The following is a 26,455-nucleotide window of genomic DNA, read 5'->3' as shown; positions in this document are numbered from 1 at the left end:
TCGCAATGTTCCTGTGCAATATTTCTGTGACAACTCAAATAAAAACTTAGATGCTGATATCCACCCCTTTTCTCTCTGTGCCCCCAGATCTGGAATTTCAGGCAAGCACCCTGATATTAAATCCATCCTCTGTATTATCAGGTGCAGTCTGGGTCATGATTTTATGCTTTTACCATCTGGTTTCTATAGAAATGATTTGGAGAAGGCATCACGTAGACGCTCTGTAGCTCCTTTCACTGATATTGAAAATAAAAGGGATCACAATGAAAAGCGCTGCACAAGCACGGGTTAGTTTTATCTCAGCCATGGTCGGTGCAAGAAGAGAAAACTGGAAGGAGTTACACCTCATGTTGCAAGAGCCTGCCTGTCCTCTCCCTGACACTGATCTCAGACAGAATTTGCCAAAGCAGTTATGTTCCCACTGCCTGTTTTAAATGAGGGTGGTGATTAAAAAGGCAACAGGTCCCTAAGTATCTTTGACGATCTGGTCCTTGGCTACACTTCCTCACCACAGCCCTCAGTGGTAATTCCCCAACACAAGGATGCCCACAGCTGACAAGAGCAGCTCCAGCCTCCTCCTGCTCAGATGGTGCACAAGTCACGGCAAAGGAGATAAAATCCCACCAGTAGGCATATGCTGTTTCCATCCCTTCTTGTCTTCCAGGGAACAGGGAGGAGGGTGATATCTTGACCACATAAAGTGGATCCCTCATACATATGTATTATTGTGAAATCATCATGTCTGTGGTTTCTAATGGAAATTCCCATTTTGAGGACATTTTTATTAAACGTAACAGAATATTTCATGACAGCAGGCTTTTATAGGTGTTCTCTCACAAGACACAATCCAAAAACAAAGGCCTGGGATTTTTTTCCCATTTTTTGTAGCAACTTATCACTGTTTAATTTTGAACACCACCTAAACAGGATGGTGGTGTTTTAAATTTGGGGTGCATGGAGAGCCAGGCTGCAGGAATCAGGCCCTATTCAGTTATACCTACACGGATACAGAAACAGCCACACAAACCACTGTGAGGGAAGACATTTTTGGTGGGAAAATTAATTCTGCAAAACTAGCGTTATCTCGCACATTGAGAAAAGGAGAACGAACAAAACCTGAATTTTGAGGAACTAAAACTAGGACCTGCTAAGCAATAATAATAAAGAAGGAAAAAAGAGAAGGAAGATGAAAGAACAACCAGAGTCTCTGACTGTAATTCCCTTTTTTAGAATTAGCTCTGTATCAGAAATTAAGCAAACTACTTTCAACTGATGAAACGTGTGGGTTTCTTTTTAATCAGTACAACATAATTCAGCATTTAGAAATGAAACTGGAAAATACAAGCATCTTTTTCCCCTTATTTTCATTAAAATCACCTTATCTACACAGAATACTGGCCAAACCTCAGCCAAAATTCTCTAAGGTAAGCTAAGCAAAAATTGCTGGTTGACCAAAGAAAGGATATTGTTGCCATTAGTTAAAACAAGTAATGTTTGGGGTATAAAATGGGCTTTTGCCTCTGGACCAGGTACTCCAGTGTACTGAAAATGAAAGAGGGGAATTTCAAGCTCTGAAGTGATACATAAATCCAAATTCCATTGATTTTCACTTGCTTGATATGAGAGTAGAGGAAAGGGGCAAACCTATAAATTACAAGGATAAAGCAGTGATTTCTCTTTTGGAACCAAAAGTATTCAGTTCACACTTCAGCACATTCAACTAAACATTTGTCTAAACATTTTGGTGAAAAGTGATGAACTGAATCAAGTACTTTGACACACCAAACATCTCAGCATTCACACAGATTGTGTCACAGTGGTGGAAAGGAATGTTCTCTGGCTTGTTGTTGGGATATAGAGCAAGAAGTCAACCTCCATACACACATCCCTCCAGTCACTATCCCAGTGGTTTTTTGGAAGATTAAATGCAAAGTTTATGAAACTGGCAGCTACCTCTTACTTCCAGCACTTATTCTATGTTGAAAATACAAGGCAAGAACCTCCTTAGGAGCCTGAAGGTACACAGCAGTTGCAATTACTTCAGTGCTGTGTGGCCCTTCCCAAGCTCACGGTGAAGGAAGTAACCCCTTGAAGAGCATGTAGATATTGGGTGACACCATTTCCCACTGTCAGCCCCACTGTCAGCCCCACTTGTTTGAAGCATAGTCTCTGCTGTGACCATGCTGGAGTCTCCATGTCAAATCCCTTCTCAGAGGTCAGGAAAAGGGAGAGGAGTTCATGCTCAAAAACACTTTTTTTACAGAATCTAGATAAAATGGATAGTTCAGTTGCCATATTGCATGGTTATTTAATTGTCACATTATCATATATTATCCTGACAAGCTGCGTGCTTAAAATAAGTGAGTATCGGATGTGGCCAGAAATGTGCTGCATTTTGATTCTACTGTAAGTAGAACTGTAAAGACCTCGGAGGTACACAAATAATGCCCAGGAAAGTAGCATATTTTCCTCATGGGCGATGCACTTAAAAAATGCTTTAATTTGTCAAAGGTTTGTCATTAAGGCTAAAATTAAGGACTTCTCTTTGCTACATGGCACATAGGAGATAGAAAAGGCAACTCTTTATGGGGTTGTCCTGTATGTTCCAGTTTTCACCAAAAGATACCAAAGCATGTTATGCCTGGCAGTGACCTATTATTTTCAGCATGTTATTCATGAGAAACTGAGGCAGAAAGAAGGCAGGCTATCTTTCAGATGTTGTGCGGAAAATCGAAGGGCAAACTGAAGCATCTCCTGGAGTTCACACACAAAATCCTAACACAAAAATACAATTAGAGTCTTTGGTTAGTCTGAAAATTCCCTAATAGGGGGATTCCTGTGTCATAGGTTGTCTACCGTTTGATTGCTGAGTGCTGAGGAAGCCTGTTCTATTGTTAAAACAATGATTTTTTTCCATACTTGTGACGTTCATTAGGACTTTTCCTTTAAGGTCAGAACAGAAGTATTATCTGCATTGTTTATTCATGTCAGTCTCACAGTTATGACAAGTTTACATTGCAGCACACTCTCATCCAAGAAAACTGTGGGAATGCTTCGTTCTGGAAGCAACCAGAAATGTTGCAGGGAGAAGGGACAACCACTGGGGTGTAACAAAAGTCCCCCAAACTCTCTCTTCCAACAGTCGGGCTCTCCTAAGATAGCACAGATGGGAGTAAATTACAGAGATATGCCGTATTTCAGTGCCTGATTTTAGGAAACATTTTTGTGCTGAGTATAGCATTGGATAGGACTGATTTAGAGCTATAATAATTTCAGGGGGTTAAGTTTGAAAGATTCACTCTGAGGATCTGTGTATAATGCAGTAGGAATAGCCACTTTGCCTTGCTACATACTAAATGGAAGTAGGACACCCTTAAAAATGTACTAGCATCTTAGTTTTGGCATAACTTAGAGGATAATGAGTGTTCATTTTTACTCTCTGAATACTAAATTCAATTAAGTTGTATGAGGAAAAGATTGGTTCACAGTGTTGCACAAGCAGTACTAAGACTCTGTAGAAATATGGTCTTTGGTTTACACAAATGTTACAGCAGTTGCTGAACTGTACATCTTTTGGCTTAGAATTTTTAGATCTTATGGTGCCCAAAGGTTAGAGGATTCCATCTCTCTTTGAAAAGACACTTCCTGAGGTACTTCTGGGGCACCTAATCTTATCTCAACAAGTAACCATATAACTGATAAAAGGATCTAGTAAAATTCATAGCATTTCTTCTCAACTTGTCCTTAGAGTGAGGACAGGCTTTCTTTTCAGACCTGAGGAAGGGTTTTGCACCTCTATCAGCTAGCCTGGTCAAAGATATATCCTCCCCTAGCAAATTTTCTTTGCTCATTCTAAGACAGTTCATGACTGTAATATCACACACAGCAACTGTTTTCAGATTGAAAAATCTGAAAGAAACATACTCATCTGATAGATGGGAGAAAAGGTAAAGCCCAAACAAAGCACAAACAAAGCCCAAACAAAGCACAAACAAACCTTTAAAAGAAGTGGAAATGGAGAACAAATTTTTCTTTTCAAGCCTCAGCCACCACTGATCAGGGAAATGGGCACTGTGGCATGCAGGGTACCTTCTCTACATACTCTTTACTGTCATTTCTGTGCAGTGACTGCATGTCTGAAAGCAAATGCAGGATTTAGAGCAGGCACACACAAGTGGAATAAGCAAAGGCAGCCATAACAGCACCTGGTCTGCATGTCAGCAGCATAAATTAATGGCCAACTTTGCAGGAATGCAAGCCTGAAGAGAACAGCCTGGCGGTTCTGGCTGAGCCCTCTCCAGTAATGAGTCAAACAGCAGAATTCAACCTGAAAAGAATTTTTTCTTCCCTTGACCCTACTCTCACTAGGAGGTGATCCCAGGTCCTGCATGCCCTGGAGGGTGGGAATTCCTCTCTTATTCCTGGCCTGGAAGTGTCACTGTGCTTTTGCAAATGTGAGAGTGAGGACCTGGCTGCCCTGGTTCCAGGCGCGGCAGCCCTTGGTGCCCTCCAGCTGTGGCGGTCGGAGCTGGTGCCCTACCCTACGGTGCCCCTCCATACTCCGCATGTCCCTTCTGCAGCAGCAGCCACGGTCCCATTTACCCAGGGACCTTGTGATGCCCTGCAGCAGGAGGCAGAGCCCATGCCATAAGAAGCATTTGCTTTCAGAAATCCTCATAAGGTAGTCATGCTTTAAAACAGGACAGCGATACAGAAGTGGAGTGTTTATATAAAACACTAACAGGGCTGCTGTTGCTAGTAGCAACAATATGGCAATCACCAGCTAATATGGAGATGTTTGTTTTGAATTTATCATCTTGATTTTGATGGGTGGCCAAAGCTTCACAGAAGAACATTTTATTTTGCTGTGTGTGGATGTGCATGCACAAGGACAGCACATGACAGCAAGCAACCCTCCCCAAGTATGGGGTCAAATGTTCTCAGGGGAGTTTAACTGTAGTCAGCAGAGTTGTGCCTGGAAAGATTTGCTTTGCCTGACACTACTTTTGCCTGGAGGATGGAATCTAGGCGTGTGGTCATAAAAGTTCTTATTCTTGGTTAACTTAGTGGGGATGAGAACCTGGTTACTAGCAGTTCTACTTATTACTTAGGAACAGGTACAACAGAGGAATGGTAAACTCACAGGGGCAACACTATGATGAAGAGTTTGGGGATGTTTCCATCATACCACTGGGGCTTGGAGGAGGCCAAGTGGAGACAAACAATGGGGAAAATCCAACTACTTCTGGTTGTTCCTCCTAGGCACCTGTGGTGACAACTGTGTTCATGGCGATGCACGCTTGCTTTGCCTAGAGCATCTCCTGCTCTGCTGGGGGAGTGGTAAGGTCTTGCATCCCTTGAGGCTGGCTTTCTTTTCTAGTTTTATTATCAATGGGGCACATACACAATGAAACCCAAAATTACTCTCAGGCCAAGTTTTCTCAGTCTTATTCCAGACTGACTCCTAGGCCAGTCTGCAGATCATATTTTTTGTGAAAGTGAGATGACTTCTCCTTGAAAATCACACGCAAGTTAGAATTCAATGTGAAAACCAGGTTATCTCTGGTTTCCCCTGATTCTCATGTTGAGATCTGAGATAATTTTGATGCTGAAATTCAAAGCCAAAAAAAAGGTGCAGAAACAGGAGAAATACAAGCCTACATTAAAAAAAAGAATCAAAAAGAAAACATTTATATTAATCCTGAAAAGCAAAATCAAGACTCACACATCTCTGTATCATTAAGAAGCATAATCTGTCCCTGAAAGCAAATGAACTTGGCAGAAAAGTCCCATCTCTGTTTCTGATTTGGGAATGAACAACATAAAGAAGCAAAATAAGTGAGAAACCTGCTGGAGTAATAAAAAAAGTGAGCGTCTCACTTTTCCAATATTTTTTGAGTACCTTCAACCAGAAATCTTGAGAAGAACAGGCATCAGACTCAAGTATACATATTCTCTATGACCATTTTGTAAGCAAGCAAAGGTTTAGATCTACATCTCCTCAGTCAGAAATGATGGGCAACTTCAATTCCCTGATGCCTTTATGCTAGCCACCTCAGGGAGCCCAAGGAATGAGTAATTCCCATTCAGACAGAGCTGAACAGCAGCACAGACCCTTCAGAAAAATGTCCCATATGCACCTGTTCTCCACAGCTAAAAAAACACCTACTGGAACCAGTCACCTGAAGATGAGTAAAAATCTTTAGAGCTGCCAATTTAGTCCTGGGGAAAGCACCCATGAAAGAATAAACAAAACATCCTGCAAAGCAAATATAACCAAAAGAGTGTCATGGGAAGGACACAGAATACACCTTTGTGTGTATTTATGGGGCTATTTTTTATTTTTAACTATTTCCTGTGCAATAGTAACACAGTGCGTAGAAGGGTGGTGCAATCTAACCCACACTACAATCTAACCTTGATATCTAACTCAGGATAGAAGTCAGCTGAACAGAGCTGGGAAAAACTGACAGTGAGTTTCACTTTCCAAAGGCAGGGTTAGTATGAGCCCAGGTTCCACCTGACTCCTGCAGGAGTTCAGCACCAGCTGGGTTGATGGATCTCATCCTGAACTGTTACAGGTAGGAGGTAGGGATTGGTCTGATCAAAGCTCCGTCCATCCTCTTTTCTGTAATCAAACCCTGAACTGTGCCTATGCAATCCATAAGACACTCTGGAGAGTGAGTGGTAGGAAATCAGAGCTGCCTTCAGAAGGCATGTATAAATGTGACCTGTTACCAGGAACCCACTTGCCAGCCTGTTCCTGGAGTCCATGGACAGATTGTACAGAGCTTTCCTTTCTGAAAAAAACAACCAACCCAACAACCTCTGACTTGGGCATAATTGCTTTCCTTATTTTGGTAAATGTTCCTTTTGTTCCCTGGGGAGACTGCAGCTGTGGCAATGAAGACAAAACTGGAATACAATCCCTTTTTCACGTGGAGAGGCACTGCTGAAGGCTCTTTCTGCTCTATATGGACTTGAAAGAGTCACTGCTCCAGGCACATCCTGCTGTACCCTTCTCACAGCTACACTCCTGCTGCCTCCTTGCTGGTACAACATGGCAAAGCTGGGTTTCAGGATTCATTCACACAAACCTTCGTTTCTAGAAGCTACTGTGTCAAACATTTGCAAGAGTAATAGAAATAAATAAAAGTGAGCTGTGGCTGGGATTTTCCCATTTGTGGTTTGATGAGGAGGGAAGAAAACAGTCACTCTCCACTTACAGTAGATTTATTCTTTTGTTCCTTTGTTTGCTGTCAGCTACTGATTCCTTTCTCATGATGCATCTCCTGATGCTGCTCTTCACTGAGCCACAGTGTAAGAGGAGAAAATGCCTAGCTTGACTGGAACTCACACAAAGGGGAAAATCACCATTTGGTCTCTGTTGACAGCAAGTGCTATATAAGCCCTCTCTTCAAAAATTGGTTGGGCAAAGTGATTGGGAGTGGAGCACAAAATCAACTATGGTCTCAGAGAAGAAAGGGGCTGTCTGGGACCAGGGGGAAGCAGAGGCATCAAACTGATGTCCTGGATTCTATAAGGAAAATCCTTCACATCTTGAGGAGCAAACCTAGTCTTGAGAGGTTTGAATCTATCCAGGGTTGACTGCTCTGCAGGACCTCTCTGTTCCTACTTTCCCTCCAGTGAATGTAAAGCACTTCTCAGAACTGAGGGAAGCAACCTGACATACAGGAGAGAAAGAGCTTCTACAAAGGCTTCTACACAGTTCCTAAAAAACCCTTGCAAGTCCACCCTCTCTGCCATGCCTGATCTTTGTGTAAACATCCCATGTCTTTGAAGGAGAGTGCATTCACTTAGACAGGGATGGATTGGGAGTAATACATAACCTGCAAACAGCTCCAGGTGCGCCCAAGCCACCTGCCATCTATTCTGCTTGCCCAGGGCAGTGGCTGTGGGACAAGAAACATATTGCTCTGAAGCATCATGGTGTAAGATCTGTACCAAACTGAGGAAGGATCAGACCACAGCAAAGATTTCAAGTGCAAAGCAAAGCAGAGCTTTGGTAGAGGGTGGTAAAGATCTTGGAGAAGCTGTTCATGTAAGGGAATTTCATTTGTAAAAACCCCATAGAACAGGCCTTTTCTGTTAATATGCAGTGTGGAGATTGGCTTTGGGTGCTACATCTGTGTTACCCTTTCCACACTGATGGAGGAAGCTGTGAAGCTGCTCTGGCTGGTAGGTGTGAGGGCAGCTCTTCTGACCCTGGGACCCTGCACACAGCTCTGCAGTGCTTGGCAAGAGCCAGCATATACTTGCTTACTGCTTTTCAGAAAACCAGTCAAGATTCCCTCTGTGTTGCCATACAATTACTTCACCAAACCATTGCTTTTTAGGATGCCTGCTAGTCACATGGGGCATGCTTGTTTGTAATAAAATAAGCTGCTTTAAAATAATTTTGGCACAAATTAAGTGTTTGTGATACATACCATAAAAGAGCTATTAAAAAAAGAATGCTATCAGAAGGGTAAAAAAAATCAAATTGTTTTCCATATGGGTGGACCTATACACACACATCTTCTACATACAATGGCCATTATATCCCCACAATTGTTAATGGATTAGAACTAATTTGATAAAGAAACAGCAGTGTGTGCCAATGCACAGTCTGGTGATGTGCTATCAACACACCACCCATTACTGTATCTTTTCCTGGGAAACTCAAAGCATTATGCCCTGTGTACAGCTGTGGCCTAACTGTAATTTAAGCTTCTGGCCTGCCTAATCACCACCCATTAAACTCACATTTTCTTCACAAGTCACACATTTTCCAGATCAAACCCTGTGTCTTACTCATGCAACAGACTGAGGTCAGAAACACATCTGTGTACAGTGCTGGAATTGAAGGCAAGGCAGAACTGAAGTCCATAGGTCCCTTAAGCCTCTGAGATACTTAACAGACAGGTATGTTTGGATATACATTTAACAGATGTAGTGAAAAATAGATGCTCCTTGTCCCAGGAATCCCGCTGGGAATAGCAGCAGCAGTGCTGCAGCTGCCAAGCAGCCTCATAAGAAATTCTCAGAAGAAAGTGATGCAGGATGACAGTATTTCTGCAACCACATGCATCAGCCCATGGAATTTAGTAGGGAAATGACAGATATCATGGGACAGATAATTAACAAAAAAATCAGCAGTGAGTAAAAGATCAGTGGTAAATGCACAGGGCTGCAGAGTAATTGATTGAGATTCTACTAAGTTTCCAGTCTACAGACCACTGTCTCTACAGAAGCATGGAAATGATAGACCTCAGGAGGACTTGAAAGGTCTTCTACAGTAACTCCCCTCCCTAAAAAAAAAAAAGCAGAGTGGCTCTCCTTTTGCCCTTCTGGACACATCTCTATGTAACCAAAAGTAAATTTTGCACTTTGGATTTCTGCCAGAGTCAAGCTGAGATCACCTTTGTGTTTTGCATGAGACAGGGTCAGTACTACACAGGCCAGGTCTGATGTGGTTAAGCAAAGAATGGCTTTCAGGGTAAATTCAGCAGCGGATGTAGCCATTACGTGCATCTGCAAAGAACTGTGTTAAGATACAGCCCCACCCTCTGCACATGTGAAATGGAGCATCCATGGGGGAAGCAGCAGAAAAACCAGTTTCACAAGTGGGCTTTACACCCAAATCCACTGCTGAAGAATTCCCTACCATTTGACTCAGCTTTAACTCCTCTTTTTCACAAGTTTAAAAGACTGGCACCCAGAAGAGGTTTGTAATTTGCCTTGGTCAATAAATCAAAAGAACTAATATCATGCATTTAACATCAAACATTGATGAATTTTCATAATAGCCTGGTAGAGAGAGTACTATATTCCTGATGTGCCCAGGTTGGGGGCAGTTAGCAACAGATCCTGAAAAACTACAGGGAGAGCAGAGAGATCTTTCCTGGATATTTTTATCGCTTCAGCTGAATTAAAGTTTAATACGTGGACACATAGTTCTTAATAAGACATATTTTAAGCAAGACTTTATATTACATATTGTCATACATTACTAAATTATTACATAGTGCCACTTCTTCTATAGAAGTCCAGTGCTTAGATTGTGAAGAACTACTTAGCACTGGCAAAGTCTGTTTCTACATCTTGCAGACAGTAAACTGTTGCCATTAGCTTTTAGAAAAAATATACAAAAACATTTCCCCGAATCTTGTCTATTCCACTCCTCTATGACTTTAACTTAGTGTAACTTGACTTGGTGGTGCTGCTTTGAACTGCCAAATCTAATGTCTCTGAGCAGTCAAAGGAATGACTGTACCCACTGCCCTTTGACGGTAAGGAGAACCTGCCCACACTGCAGCCCCCTCTGCACATCCCACCTCTAGCTGGTGATGAGAGTTGGAACCTTTACCTGGTGAGTGTCTCATCTTTTCCACCCATAACAGCTACCAGAGCTGCATTTTTTTTTCTTTAAGGAAAAAAATGGTAGCTCCTCTAAAAGGAAAGAGGAAGCCAGAAATTTTACAGCGTCTCTGTCCTGCCCAATGATGCTTCTTCCTGTCTGTGAATTTCCACCTGCCCCTTCTGCATATATAAGGCAGCACACGTGGTATAGACTGTTTAGTTGCCTGCCTCCGTCCAAAGGATTAGCAGCAGTGGGAAGTGATGCTGTTTCTCCTTTCCTCTGCAGTTCACGGGAGGTAAAGGAGCTCTGGCTGGACTCACTCCTTGGGTAAGTACTGACTGAGATAAAATCTGTGGCACTGTGGATGAAGTCAGCAGAGGGGCTTCAGATGCAGCTGTACAGAGCTGTACAAAAATATAGATGAGGGAGAGGTGTGCCCACTGCTAAGTGTAGCTCGTGGGCAGAGCTGACCGCGTCTCTTAGCCTCGTGTTTGCAGATTAATGACCATATGTAGCTGTCACCATTTGCTAATTTTTTGCATGAATTAAAAATGCAAAGCTGCTTTTATTTTGTTTTAATCAAGAGGCAGCTAGGGCAGCAGGGCTGAGCATCCTTCCAGAGAAGGGCTTTATGGTTTACTTGTGTGGGAGATCTTGCTGGTTCAGGATCATACATGCTAGATTGGCTTTCAGGGGAGAAAGACAAAAAGGGTGCAGTTTTACAAAGCTCTTTCTTTGTCCATTCTCTGTTCAATAAACAGGCAAACAAAAAGATTGAAGGAAACCAGAGTGTCCAGAGCTCCCCCAGTCAAACTCCTAATGAAAGTGTTTAGCAGCTGTAATACTGTGAGTGTCTTAATTGTTTCAGCTCTGTCAACAGAGTGGTTTTGAAAAGCTCTGATTTCTAAACCATACCATTCAATTACTCACAGTGTCTTTGTTTTCTTGCCTAGTCAAAGACACTAAATGCTGGGAACATGGAGAGTCTGATTGAGTGCCAGTCAGAGGTAAGCAGCCCCTACATTTTCCGGGCTCTTTCTTGGGTACTGGTGTGAGATATCTTAGCAAAGTGGGGGTGGCCCCTCTAAGAGCTGGCGGCTGCCTACCCTCACCCACAAGCGACAGAGCTCTTCAAAGGCAGCTCTGTGCAGCACTGAGCAGGAGCTGGGCGTCGCTGGGGGCAGTGAGTGCATTCCCTTGGCTCCCGAGGAGCTTTGCTCAGGAATCTTTCAGTCTTCAAAGCTATCAAGGCTCCCTGGAGGAGTTTGGGAGGAAATTTCCAGTGCCGGGGGAGAACACAAAAGAGCAGGCTGTGTCCAGCTGTTGCTTCTCTGGATCAAATGCGCAGCCTGAAAGAGCACAGAGTTGTGACCTGCCGGGCATGACTGGGGTGGCTGCTGCAGGGTTTACCTCAGACCCCTCTATTTGGCAGTGAAGCACTGTCAATCCTGGACTGAAGCACCTCTTCAGCAGGTGTTGGGCTTGCTCTGGTTATTCTCTGGAGCCTCCCGCAGATTTATGAGGAGCTTCAGCAATTCGCCGGTGCCCCTTGCTACAGGTGGCAGGTCTGTTAACCCTAACATGCTTTTTGCAGGCTGATGACAAGCAATGTCCCCCGTTGGTCCCAGCAGATGCTGAAGACAGACTTTGCCTCTCAACTGGTGAGTTTTAAAAACAAACTGAGGAACTGCCTTCTTATATAATGCTTGCAAGCCAGCACTTGTGCAAAACCACCCAAAACTGCCCACTTCCCCTCCCTGAGAGTAATCCATAGCCCACATCCAGGAGAGGGCTTAAGCCCTGGAGTGCCACTTGCTTGCAGATTACTTCTTTGCCTTATGCTCAGTGGCAGAGCTGACAGTGCTGAGTGCCAGAGGTCTTGTATCCCTGTCCCCTGGTCCTTAGAGCTGTTTCAGTGTGTTCCCTGGCAGCGATGGGAATTAATGTGTTTCTTTCTCACTCAAGCATCCCCACTGAGGTGTGGCACTGGAAGCAAGTAGAGTAGTGCTACTAGCTGTTGCTCACCAGAGCAAATAAACCCTCCTGGCAGCAGCAACAGCACTTGTTTTTTCTCACCATGCAAAACCTCAGCAACCTGTAAACAACCCAGAGGAGACCATTAGCAGGGCAGGGTCAGATTTGGAGCACACCATCATATCAGATCAGCTTTCAGAAGTATCAGAAGCTAATGACACTATATGACACTATAATGTTAAGTGACTTTCTCATAGTTTTTAACCCCTCCCTACTTGTGCTAAGCCACAAAGACAGGTCCTGAGAATTTCTCATCTGCATAAGACAATGTCATTTTGGAGTAGAAGGCACATCATTGGAAATTTGCAGAAGGCAAATCTTTTAGAAAACTTTCCATCAAAAGGATCTTTCTCTCACTGTTTCCAAAAGGGAAAAAAAGGCACACCCTACCACAATACAACTACCATCTCTAAATTCTTATGGTGCCCTCCTTTTAATGAAGCAGATGCAAAACCCATGCTAAGAGATTTCTGACCCTGAAGCCAGTGAGGCACTACTGTGATGCTCCCATCCTCTGGAGCAAGTATCACCTTCCACTGGCAGGCTGTCAGGGGGCAAGGACTAGCTCTAGAAGGACCCTGTTGTTAGAGCTGGCTCCAAAGCTGGCAGAGGTGGAGCAATGTGTTTTTATTTCAGGCTGTAAAAGAGGCCAAAAAGCAGGAGCCCCTATTTCCACTCTTGCCCTACGGCTGGGTCACAGTCAGACCATGTAGTGAAAATTGTTGTCATTGCCAGCTGCCCAAGTGGCATATCTGCCTCAAAGTTATCACAGAAACCACTGCAATATCAAAAATCTCTATAAATGCTATTTCTGTGCCTTGTATGTTCCCACTCTCTAAGAAGAAACAGTGACGAGAACGAAAAAACACCCAACTCAAAACAGGAAAGGTGGTGGCCTTAGAGGGATGGGCACAGTTTTACAGTTTAGGTAGTTGTTTCCCTAGTAACCACTTAGTTGTCTTTAAGCTTCTCCCCATTTAGTTTGAGTTGTTTCAACATACGTCTCTGCACTACACACAAATGAAAGACCATATAGTGCTCTGTCAGGGTTTGGGGTTTTTTAATCCATTTTTTGCTTTCCTTTTGCTTGCAGCAGATGGAACAAAGAAAAGAAAGAAGTTGATATCGCAATCATTTACTCTGAGACGAAGCTTTACCAATGGAAATTCCCCAGGGCAGCTAGACTTGGGTGCCAAAATCACTCTGTTTGGCCAGCCTCTGGCAATTATCTGTGGAGAAGATGACACACTGCCCCAGCCAGTCCAGGTAAGGAAGTATGGGGATACAGTTATCATAACTCTGACTTCATTGGGAGGCAGGATCACCAGTACTTGTGCTGCAGCACCCAGGAAATGAGTGATTTTGGTGTTTCCGTTCCACACCCACTCCTGATAAGCTCGGGGCCCATCCCAGATGTACAAAGGGTCAGGTCTATGGGTTTTGCTGAGCCCACTCAGATTTCACTGGAAGTAACTCGGAAACGAACCAGGACCAGGAATAGGAGATGAAGATCTGCTCCTTAGTATAAACTTCTGTGATTCTACAGCAGTAATTTAAATAAATCTTTCAGCAGCATAAACTTCCAAGGATTTCTGTATTTCCCTGAAAAAAGTGTACAGCTATGGACTGCCACCAACAAATACCTAAACACTGTCTTCTGGATAAAAACGGTCTTGTAACAGTTCTGCCACTGAATTGGCTCTCCCAATAACAGGCATTGGTCTCTTACAAGCAATATTTGCCTGGCTTGTGAGGGAAGGGATTTGAACTAAGACTTAAGCCATCCCTTTATTTCCTTATGGAAGGAAGCAAGGATGACTCCACTGAAGTTAGTGGAATTCACCAGTTCAAAAAGAGGGTGGACTGCGGGAAAATCAGGCTCTTGCCTATGTAATCTACTTGGAGCAGGAACTAGATACTGAACTAATCAGAGCACAGTGTACATCTGGACAATTTTTCTTCTGTTTCTAAAGAAATGTCCTGCTAAAGGACCTTCCTGCACCCAAGTAACTGTTCTCTCATTTCTGTTTGATTTTTTTCCCTGAAGGATCTCCTAGCTATATTGTATATGAAAGGACCTTTCTCTGAAGGGATATTCAGAAAAGCTGCCAATGAGAAAGCACGAAAAGAACTGAAGGAGGACCTCAACAAAGGCGGCAACGTGGATTTGAAAAGCAAATCTGTGCACCTGCTGGCAGTGGTTTTGAAGGTGAGCAACTCTGAGCTACTTCGGTGAGAGGACATTGCTAATCTGCTCAGGCCCACTCTAGTGCCCAGAGCTGACCCAGGTGGGACTCCAAACTAAAGCCAGAACAAAGCCAGACTAAATGTTTCAGGCTTAGGAAAGTTTGGAATTTTCCTTTTCCACCTGATTTTCAGACCTACTTGTGCTGCTGATTTCCTGCATGCCTAGAGGAAACTCACTTTGTCCTCCTCCTCAGCATCCTCCCAGGGAGGAATAGTGAGATTTTTGGGTGAACAAAGAGTAGCTGAAAGCTGGTTCCTGTTACCACACAAGTGCAAGTGCACTTGTGTACTGTACTGCTCAAGTCAACCTGCCTCTCAGAGAGCCCATGTGACAGTAATGCTCCCTCTGTCCTCAGAGACAGTGTCAAAGCTTCATATAAATTTCTTGGCCTTGCAGGACTTTCTCCGAAATATTCCCTCCAAGCTCCTGTCAGCTGACCTCTATGAGAAGTGGATGCAAGCTCTGGAGAAGCCAAGCAAGCAGGAAAAAATTGAAGAATTGAAAGAGTAAGTTTTTCAACCAGGAAGTTTTGCAACCAGAACCAATATGATGGAGTGGCTGGTAGAGGCCAACAATGTCTTTCGGAATTAAGAGTCTCATTTAAAAGCCTATCATTTATATCAGCTTGCTATTGCTCCATGGGGCTTGGTTTAGAGGGCTCCAGCAGCAGCATTTCCTGAACTTTTTTGAGATTGCTCTATGAAACAACCAGCTTAGGAAGAGGGCAGAGGCTGCAGTGTCTCAGCTAACAGTCATGGTGCTGTGGGACAGGCACTGATGTGGACGTTTCACATCTTCTGGCAGTAAAGTCTACTCAAGGACATGGGCTGCTGCAATGCTGCCCTTCAGTCAAGACCTCATAATTAAAAATTTTGTAATTAACCACATGCTCAGCTGTGGTTGGGGATTTATGAATGATACTTCTCCTAAGCAGTGAATAAAACACACACATGACTCTTTCTAAAGGAAGGTTGTCTGTCTGAATTTAATTGAGATTTGCTCAAATAGAGAAGCAGAAGCCACTGCACCATCAATTAATGTCACATTTTGTTTCTGCTCATGCAGGGTGGCTGACAAACTGCCTAAACCAAACCTCGTCTTGCTCAAGCACTTGCTCTCTCTGCTCCGCCACATCAGCCAAAATGCTGAGACCAACAGGATGGACTCCAGCAACCTGGCCATCTGTGTTGGCCCAAATATGCTGAGCCCAAAGACGGACAGCACACTGCCACTGGAAGTACAGAAGGAGATGAATGACAAGGTATCTTGAACTGACCAAGCAGCCACTCCCTTTGGGGCAGCTCAGAACCATCCATAGGGATCCCACTGCCACTGCCATCGCAAAAGCTCAACAGAACAGCACCCCTGGATATCAAGGGTGGCCCTCAGCCTGTGATGTGATGGGCCAGACTGCCCCTCATTTTGCCTCCTCTGAGCAAAAGCAGCAGCCGCCCCACAGTTCCCTAAGTCCCAGCACAGTTCCTGGACACTTTGCATGCAGAGGGCAAGAGGCACACAGTGAGCACTGTCACTCATGGGCCCTCTGGGCAGCGAGGCCAAAGCTGTTCCTCCCTTTTGACTGAAATGAACTTTTTCTGTGCGCAGGTGACAGTGTTGGTGGAGTTCCTCATAAACAACTGCTCAGAAATATTTGAGGAGGACATTGCTTTCCCTGTCTGTGCCTCAGCTGAGGAGTCACCAGAGCACACAGACAGCTCCACAGGTATGAGAATGGACTGGGGATGTCACAGACTGGGGCTGCTGGGCTGAATTCTTTAATTTGATATGTGAATATATCTGTGGAAACACGGATATTTGTAGAGGGTTCAAGACTCTGTTGCAGTGCTCTTCTGCAGGATTTTTTTCTGTATAGTTCTCTTTCATCTTCAGCCTGTTAGTGAAAACTAATGCCTGCTTTCTCCCTACAGAACAGCTATGTGCTGCTCGTCAGAATGACTCTGCCTATGACAGCCCAGATCCTGAAGCTGAAGGCAGCCCCTATACCTCTGAGATGGAGCAGCGCAAAGGGAGGAATGCTACTGTGAGCAGAAGACATCCAACACACATCTCTGCCTCTTCACTGACTAATTTCAGAAATGACATCAGTATGATGGATAGGAGGTACTCAGAGTCAGACTTGTCCTTCCAGAATTGCCTTGATAGCACAATAAGGAAACAGAAGCTAAATAAAAGTGAGGACAATTTTCCGGTTCCCCAGAAACAGCTGGGGTTGGAGGCACTGGAGAAACGGCTTGCAGTCTTACCTTCACATTTATCAACTGACTCTCTACCCAAAACATCCTCCAGTTGTTCCCTGGAGAGCTCTGATGGCTCAGTCTTCACCAGCTCCCCAGTAGTTTCACCCTCTAGTCCCAAAAAAACCTTTTTAAATAGGCCCCAGTCCTTTTCCACCAAGGCCACCGAAGACTGCAGCACACCTATCAGAGAGATCAAAAGACATTCCATGTCATTCTCTTTTGCAAACCACAGGAAAACACTAATAAAAACCCAGAGTTGGGGACCTGGAAAAAACATTTTTTTTCAGAGAGACAGTTTCACAAAGAAAGAAGATCAGTTCTGCTGCAGAATTGTCCAGGAGAACAGTCCTAATGATGACAAACCATTGCCTGTGGAGTATCAGCAAAGGCCCCGTTTCAGGTCGGTTGATGAAGTGTTCAGAGAGGTAGACCAGAGGAATCCTGGAAGACCACCCTCTTACGAAGAGGCTGTTAAAAACTGTCTGGCCACTAAAGTTGCCTCCCACAATCTCACGGTTCAAACTATGAGATTAGCGGTGTCAAACCAGGATGCTCCACTGCCTCATCCATGCAGCAACAGTGCACAGGATACAGCATATATGGCTCTAAGGGATCTACCCAGTGCCAGAGTTTCTGCAACGAAGGATTCTGATGTGGAAACTGAAACCTTCAGTGTCACTGTGGGAGTAAACTCCCGTGTGAATTTACCTGTGACCCCAGGACTCTACCGATTGAGAGCCATGTCTGAATCCTGTCAAAAGAACAAACTTGAGTACGTTGCTCGGAGGTGCAGCCAGCCAGTTTTTGAGGCAGACCAGATCCAGTATGCTAAGGAATCATACGTGTAAAAAGCCTATACTTCCTCTTTGCACTGTACATACTGTAAAAGTAGATATCTTCTCATCCTTTGTAAGATTTTACTTTCAAGAGACTAAGAATAAGCTAGGTCTGCATGAACTTTTTCTTCCTGACGTGTCTGTCAGCTTGACATGTCATGTTCTTTCACCACAAGAGGTGGTGGTGGTGAAGACTTGTATATCATTATGTAAAAATGTAAGCGAGTGTGTTGTACATAACCTGTTGTGTGGGAAAACTAGTTAGTAGATGATAAATCATGTTGTATTTGTATCCTGAAAGGACAATTAAAAGGTTGGCAGGTCCAAAACCTGTCTCACCTTCTTTTTGTGTTCTGTATGGTCACAGACTCCGTACCATTTGTTATGTATGTGCCAGGTGATGCAATGCTTTGCTGATTTTCTACATTAAGAATTGGGTTGGCAGTTATCCTTAAGGGGGAAAACCTGTTCTGTCATCAAGGACACTTCAGTACTTTTCCATAAACCTCCTGTACCTGCTGCCATTCTGTCTTCCTGCTTGCTGGTGATGAGAATGATCTGAGCACTAACCAGCATTAGTGTTGTCTACCAAGCCTGGGGTTAGAGGTACCAAAACCCCACGAGGTCATTATGACAATGTGTCAAGTAACCCTCATGTGGTCTGAAGTGGTTTTAGTTTAAATAAACTGGATAGGCTAAGAAAAGAAAGTAAGAAAGAAAGAAAGAAAGAAAGAAAGAAAGAAAGAAAGAAGGAGGACAAAAAAAAAAAAAAGAAACCAAAAACTCCTGTAGGGAAACATTCTGGATTTCAGCTTTCAATAGTTCAAGCTCATTAAAAAAAAAAAAAAAAAAGACAAATCCCAAAATACTAGGTGATGTCCTTATAATCTTGTAAATATGACTGGAAGTGCAATGTGTTTTTATGGCTCAGTAGAGTCTTGAATCAGGAAGCAGAGAGACTTTTTTTGTCCTGTGTAACTTCACTACAATAAAACACTTTTCTGCATGAATGCTAAACTGTCCATTGTCTGTTTTTGAAACGTCCAGGCCCTACACATATGGTACCTACTTTTATACTATTCTACAGGCACTGCAGGTCTGCTTGAATGACATGGCATGCTAAGTTGATGGAAGCAAAGTAAACGACTAGCAGTATCACTGCTGTTGTTGTAAGAAGCCGCAGGCTACATTTTGGGAACGAATCCCTCTGTCAGGAAAACTAGTTATACTGCCATGTAACAGCAGTTTTCAGTGAGGTGGAGAGGAAGCTGCAAAGAGGTGATGCTGTTCCAAAAGTGGAGCCGATTAGAAAGCAGCACACCAGCTTCTCAGGGATGTTTTCCAAGTGTAGGTGTTCACAGGACACAGAGAAAAGGGAAGGAGAGTGCCTGATCTGACAGAAATGATGTGAGATGGATCATACTGGTAGGCTGCAACTAGAGGAAAATGCCACTTCACTCAGCCCCCTAAACAGTGGCACTCTGCTTCCAAGCAAGCTGAATGAGAGGGCTTGGCTGCAAGCTACTAAAGGCCTTTACCATTTTCTGGAGTCTGCAACTCCTGGATCACAGAATGACAGAATAGGTGAGGCCAGGTGGTCCTGGTGGTCCAGAATAGGTGGTTGTCCTGTCCAAGCTCCCTGCTCAAGCAGGGCCAGCTAGAACAGATTGCTCAGGACCATGTCCAGACAGTTTTTTAATATTTCCACAGATGGAGGCTCTGCAACATATCTGGGCAACCTATTCCTGTGTTTGACCACCCTCACAGTGAAAAAGTGTCTCCTTGCATTCAGATGGAATTCCATGTATTTTTATTTGTGCTCTCTACCTTTTGCCCTGTGTCAAGTGGGAATTACAGTTTTCTTTTGTAAAAAACAAAAGCGTCTTGCCCTTGTGGCAGAACGAGCATGAAGAGATAATCCGCGTGCAGTGGAAAGGCTCAGAAGCCACAGAACAGAAAACACAAACCTCAAAATATACTCAAACAATAATACAGTTACTTCTTTGGTAAGTGACTCATTCTTTTTGAGTGTGACAAGATTAAGGATCTCAAGATTCCTGCCCTCTAACCAGCAGAAAATCCAGGGTGAATAAGCATGGTCACTTCACCAGAGATGAGGAAAGTCTCTCTTTAGGTTCAAGGTGTCCGAAGGCAGATAGGACAATCAAACTAAGAAAGCTTACCTGGGCTTAAATATTCAATATAGATGAGTCTAAATCTTCCAGCTCCTGAATAAGAAAGACCGTTCGGAACTTCCTGTAAGGCATTTCAATCAACGCAGAAAAAGGAAGAGAGAGGAGCTCTACACATAACTAACAAAAAAGGGGTAAGGTGAAGGAGTTGAATGAAAGAGTGGCCCAGTCACTCTCACCCTCATTTCTTCAGTCCAGGAAACACCATAATTAAACAAAATCTGAATGTAAAAGGACCTCAAAAGAGATTTACCTCCTTTTTGATGGGTAACTTGACTTCCTTTACCCTTTCAGACATGGCTGTTTAGTCAGCATTATTTTCATGTCATGTTTGTCCACAGAAGTGATTTCTCTTCTATATAAGCATGTAAGAGACCTCAAAAGACTAGGATGACACAGAAAGTAGAGAGCTTTGCTTTAGCACTTATTCATCTGCCTTTGGCTCAGAAAATAGTTTCATCGTGCTACCAGTCCAATCACACTCTAAGATCCAGCCCAGCTATCCTGGCCTCCAAGAGTAAGGCACTTTAACTGTTATATCCAACGAGTGAATTATCTGTTTTACAATTGCCTTTGCCAAAGCTGCCTTTAACTCGTCAGGCAGAAAGATCAAACAAAAGATTTTGGCACAAGAATTGAATGATGGCAATAAGCCTCCCATTCTCCACAGGTTACCCCATCATCACTATTGCATCACTTGCTTCACACACCCAATTTTCTAATTTCATGAAGACACTCTAAACATACAAAGCATATAGGACTAGAAGAAGGAAGAAAGCAATATTAAAGCAGAAAATCCAAGCCATTGTCTTGTAAGGCAATGCTGGAATTAAGACTGTTGGTGCAGCTTGAATTCAGTTCCTTGTGTTTGCATCCGGCTGTTGTTTTCAATCACATGATGCACTCTGTTCTTCCCCACAGGATGCACCTGCTCTGGGGAGGAACCAAGGTTGTGCAGCAAAGGAGAAAATCTTAATTCTGGCATTCTGTTCCATGCCATCACAGACAACCCTGACTCAGACCTTTATTTTCTCCACTCCTGACTCCTCACCTCTGCCTCATTTTCATTGCCTCTCAATTTCATTGCCTGCATTCCTCATCTCATCCAGTTATGTCTCTTTGAATTGAACAAAACCCAATCTATCCCTATGGACTTGCTGTCAAAGTCTCAATTTCATTTCTGTCCTCTCCATCCCTAGACCTACTTCTCTCAGTCAGCCAGTTTCAGTTTTCCTTTTCCAATTCTTCCATGTTTTTCTCTCATATCTGCACTGGTTGTTATTGCAATAAGCTCCATCAACACTCATCTAGCCTCAATTCCACACACATTGACCCCATGCCCCCTCCCCCCCCTTTTTAGTCTCTGCAAATGCAGAGAATCGGAATAAGAGCAGGAAAATCTCTGTAAGCTACAAGAAAAAAAAATACAGAATTCATAGAGCCCAGTGATGGCCTTAATTCACAGCTGTAACTATGGAAAGCCTCAGGATGAAACTTCCATGGATAGAGGCCCTTGAATTTACGAGATTTCAGCAAGGGGTCTGCACATCTCTTGTTGTATGGAAATATGGACTGTCAGCTATGATGGAAGGAGATTTGGAGCTAGGTTAAGGTGAAATAATAAGTAAAAATAAGCCATTTTCCCTGTGCCTCACCAAAGCAATTCACAAGCTATGATGTAAGGGATATTTCTGGTAATGCGCTCCTGTTCTCTGGAAATTGCATTGTCAGTACACTGATTATTTTCTGCCTCTACAAGCAAGGTCTTGGGGAAGAAGCTTTCTCACCTGTCTGACCTCTTCTCAAAGCTGTTATCTGAAGGGCAGTTGTTTCTGAGAACTGTGAAAACTAAAGAGACAATGAATCCTTCACGCCTCAGGAAGAACAACTTCTGGTCACCTAGCAATGATGGACCATGCTACCACCATGATACTACCATGGTCACTTCCTGTGATAACTGCTACAGCATAACCCAAGAAAGCCCTTCACTGGACATCGTCACAGAACAGAATCGCTACTCAACGTAAAATCTTCCTGCTGTATTTTCCTCCCATGATTGCTTCCTGGGTACCCCAGGCAACACAGATTGCTGGTATGAACCCATTGTAAAAGTATATAACGAACACAATCACACCAACTTTATACTAACTAGTAGCTTGGAGCATAACTGTCCACACTTTGTATTTGGCATTGGTTACCCAGAACTCTGTTCTTTTTGGGATTGAACCACTGTCTAGAATGTGACTGTGGTCCACAATTCCAACACTTATTATAAAGCCAAGAACTTGGGAGGTTTTTTATAATGGGATTGTGTCTCTTCAGCCTTTTGCTTGGAACTAGATCCCTATTTTCCTGTAGCACTAATGACAAAATATATGGTTTTGGGATACTGCTTGGAGTATATATACTTTAATGTTAAAAGCTAATAGTAAAATTACTGCCTCATAACTCAGTTACATATTGTACAGAGTTTCACACAGACAATTTTTACCATAATGTTCCCTCTTATAATATTGCTATCAAATGTCTCCAATTACAACAGGAAGAAGTATCACAGCTGACAAAAATCCCATCTGTGTTATTTTTAGTCTGGGAATAGGAGCTCTTATTTCTTTACTGCCTGTTCTGGTTTTGGTGCTGATAAATCACTGGAGACCAGGTGGTTTGTTGCAGCACCACACCAGCACTGCTTATTCCCAGGTTGACTCATTCCTCGTTCATAAACTGCAATTGACAACTGCAACTTTCCATCGCAACAGGCAGGTCTCTTAAGCTGGAGAAGAGCATTTTGTACCACAGCAAGGCCAAGAGATTGCAGCACTTGGCTCTCACAGGGGCGAGCTCTGAACAAATAAAAACGTGCTGCTACTCTGCTTGCATGAGTCAGTGTGGCTATCGTGTTTCCACGAGGACAATTTCTAACTACAGGAAAAGGAAACCCATCTCGGTTAAGCACTCTGGTTACATTTTTCTCTGAATTTTGTTAGCAGTCAGTCCTTATCACCTGTGCCATCAGAAGAGAGTAAAAACTTCAGAGGAGCTTCTGAAGGCTAAAAATTCTGAAGATGGAGCAATTTTTATTTAAAAAGTCTGACAATGACAGAGAGAAAGATCCATGGGAAAAGGGCAACCACTGTTGGAGAAGTGATATATTCCTCATATTGTCAGCTGACTATCATATCCATAGCTGCCTGCAAGTCTCTGTGGATGCTAGGTGAACAATGGCTTTTTCTGCTTCTATGTTACTCAGAAATGCTAAATATCTAATAACATTTTTCTATAAATATATCACTTTTATTGTTTTAAATCAGACTTTTCCATTCGCAGTGATAAATACATTAATTTAAATTTCACCTCTGAGTGAAGCCCATTCCAAATTCTACATGTTCTTCTGCAATGGGAGAGGAAACCATAGATTATTTCCTGTTTCTAACCTGAGGTGTCATCATATAAGTCTGAACAAATTGTTCATAAATTCCAAAAATAGTTGACTCCGTTGAGCTCTGCTTCCTCTGCAAGGTAATAATATGAAAAGGTTTCTATGAAGGGTTTCACACTTTCTAAACAAAACATGCTCTTTAGCCAACAATCTATTTACAGAACTGATCCAACGGCTGCTTGACACTCTTCCTTCCTACAACCCACAAACCTCCTACCAACTTCCTCAACAGATGCTACAGTCCAAATTCAAACCCCGCACCTTCAATATCCCACAGGTCATGCCGAAAATCATAAAACCATATTTAAAAAAAAAATTAAGGCCAAATCCAGGCAGATTCCAAGACAAGAGAAGATGCTCTTATCATACAGATTGAAGATTTTTCTGGTTTTCTGCATGCTTGCTGCACAGTCTTGGGTCTTGCAATTTTTTCTCCATAATAAAGCTGTGACTTCACACAGCAAGTGCACCTGTGCAACTGTGCCTGCAATTGCACCTGTGCAACTGTGCCTGCAATTCACCAACCAGACTTCTTCAGCACAACTGGCGGCTAGGTGACATAGTAACCACAGTATCATGCAAGAACTTCACAGAGCACTGTACTCTGAGGAGTACACAAAGTTACATGATATAACACAGAGATGCACACCCACCTTAAAATCTACAAACACCAGAAGACATGGCATTTGAGAAGTCTTTGGGTGTGTGAAAGAGCAGAGCAGCCACCAGTTCTCCATAGGTGATCAAGGGAGGATAATCTTGAGATGAAGACCAGAGACTTGTAGTTCAACATGCTCAACATCAGGGTCTGCTTTTTCCAGAAGGCCTCTTGCCCAGTGCAGTTTTTGGACTGTGCAGTTTATCTCCAATAAAGCAAATACTTTACTGCTCTATCTCCCAGAAATGTGATAAAGGGCAATTTGTATCAAGATGGACAAACACCAGGACTACAGTGAAGGGGCAACAGAAGCAGATGAGTCTTGTTTTTTACTCTGCAAGTTTAGTGCAGTTGAACAACTGCCCTCAAAACAAGGAGATGGAAAATAAGGCAGATCTTCCTAGGGCAAAAAAAGACAGTGGGAGGGACCTGTTCAAGACAGGGAGAGGTAAGAAGGGGCTGGAGGGGTATAGCAGCACACAGTCTATTTGAGCTTATATAGGACGGTCACCAACAATTGATTTTCCATTTGAGAGCATAATGTATGATAATTTCAAATTAAGTGTGCATTGCTTCACCCCTCAATAATTCTTTCTAGTTACTGTCTCAGAAGTCCCATGGTGGCATAGGGCAAGAATACAAGCCCCACAAGAAGGTTTGTCCCGCTGCAAAACAAAGCTTGTGGGGAACATGGAGGGAAGGGAACCTAGGGAAAATGTTGCTGAGACTCAGAGGCGAAGTGGTAGAGGGAAGCAGGACTGTAAATTTTGTCTGGAAACCATAAATAATAAAATCTAGTTTTTAACTAGTGCCAGAGAAATTAAGGTCTTCAAAACCGAAACCTCCCAGTCCTGCCCAACACAAAAACTTAGAACTGGGGTTAGGAGGAAGCTGTGCTTCTACAGAGAAAAGGAGGCTTAATAATTTTGGGTTGAAGATATGAGCGATAGGATCTGCATCTTTTTCTATTCACAATTACATATGAAGATTAACAAATCTTAAAAAATACTGATGTCACCAGTAGGACTCAGGTTTAGCTCTGGTATTTGTTTTTTCTTCTGTGTCTCTCCTCTGTCAAAACTCTCAGGCTGGCACACTGTATTTTTTAAACCTAAGTATCTCACTATTAGGCCCAGGCCTATACGTAGGCAGCATCTGTTTATCTCAGATGCACTGAGCCCAGCGCTTACGAACAGCAGCAAAAACATCATCTGCGGGCTGGCAGACACCAGTGATACAATACTGACACAGGATTGCTGATTTTCTTTGGTCACATCACTGCAGCAAGTTAAAAGCAGGTTTCAGGGCACTTCTATTAATTGTTTTCCAACCACATCAGGGCAAATAGTATATATGCACCTCTCTTGGGCTCTGTAATTCTTTCATCTTTGCAGTTACACTGATGGCTCTCCATGTTAGTACTGTGGTTTTTGTATTTCTGTCAGACATCTCAGAGCATTGATTAACAGCAGCTTGATGCTTTCTGGGATTTTCAAGGCTACTCTGTGCATCTCCATCCCTGGAGATTTTCAAAACCTGGCAGGAGAAGGCTCTGACCAATCTGATCTATCTTTGCATTTGTACCAGCTTAGGCAAGGAGGCTACACTAGAGACCTCTAGAGTCCCTTTCAGTCTAAACTGCTCTGTGATTCTTTGATATCTTCTCAAAAGCCATGGCATTTTCACCTCCAGTAGAGTTACTTCCAAAGTGGGAGATCCATTTCTTAATGTGCAGGCCCAAAGGGGTAAGAACTGCAGCTTAAAATTCCCTCTCAGGATCATGGGGAATCAAATCTAACCCAAATGTCATGTAATTACACAATATTACATCATGAAAGCATTCCAATATTTTTAAAAGCAACCATGGTTCTCCTCCAAAGAGAAGACAATGTTCTGAGAAGGCATTATGCCTCTCCATGTCCTTCCTTGACATCTAAGCATTGTCTGTCTGTATCCATAAACCTCCTTCCTTTCTTAATTAAGCAATGTTGCAGAAAGTTAAGATGTTGAAAACTGGACACAGCAAGTCTGCTCAGCATCATACTGTGCAATGCACTGTGGTACCAGGTCTCCCAAGCTAGCAACATCCAAGCTAGTGCCCTAGGAAGACCCAGGCTTAGCACTGTAGACCCTTTATATTGTATTTCAAGGTGTCATTCATTAGTTACAGAATCCATTCCAAGTGCTGCAGGAAATAGTGGATGCACATCTTCTGTTACTACAGACTGACAACTTCACATTTGCTTTACTGTGACTAAACTTGTTTCATATCCAAGAAAAGAAAGCCAAAGGCATGCCATAAGGCATGGTACAATGCCAGGAAATTCTCATGAAAACAAACATATAAAAAAATAAGCTCACTAGGTATTTTTAGTTAAAAAATAACATAAAAGGGGGCAAGAGATAAGAGATGAGGCTTTGTCACTT

The 26,455-nt window shown here is 43.1% G+C and overlaps 1 protein-coding gene across 2 annotated transcripts in view; it reads left to right on the top strand.

Moving 5' to 3' along the window:
• The window catches only part of TAGAP (T-cell activation RhoGTPase activating protein), a 42,852-nt gene extending 24,252 nt beyond the window's left edge, over positions 1–18,600 (top strand). Inside the window, exons 2-11 of one of the 2 annotated variants that reach the window (XM_017825847.1) lie at positions 10,649–10,690; positions 11,125–11,209; positions 11,317–11,370; positions 11,958–12,024; positions 13,491–13,663; positions 14,445–14,606; positions 15,042–15,151; positions 15,711–15,906; positions 16,251–16,368; positions 16,574–18,600. In XM_017825847.1, coding sequence (XP_017681336.1) covers positions 11,183–11,209; positions 11,317–11,370; positions 11,958–12,024; positions 13,491–13,663; positions 14,445–14,606; positions 15,042–15,151; positions 15,711–15,906; positions 16,251–16,368; positions 16,574–17,751 — 2,085 coding nt within the window. In that variant the 5' untranslated portion in view covers positions 10,649–10,690; positions 11,125–11,182 and the 3' untranslated portion in view covers positions 17,752–18,600. Of the gene's footprint in view, positions 1–10,593; positions 10,691–11,124; positions 11,210–11,316; positions 11,371–11,957; positions 12,025–13,490; positions 13,664–14,444; positions 14,607–15,041; positions 15,152–15,710; positions 15,907–16,250; positions 16,369–16,573 lie in introns of those variants that run through there. The other variant, XM_017825848.1, reaches the window with a different exon arrangement.
• The last annotated feature ends 7,855 nt before the right edge of the window (positions 18,601–26,455 follow it).

This window comes from Lepidothrix coronata, unplaced genomic scaffold (assembly GCF_001604755.1).
Source record: "Lepidothrix coronata isolate B3197 unplaced genomic scaffold, Lepidothrix_coronata-1.0 Scaffold123, whole genome shotgun sequence".
Taxonomy (NCBI): domain Eukaryota; kingdom Metazoa; phylum Chordata; class Aves; order Passeriformes; family Pipridae; genus Lepidothrix; species Lepidothrix coronata.
The sequence above is the reverse complement of the archived record's forward strand: the minus strand, read 5'-3'. Positions and strand labels throughout refer to the sequence as shown.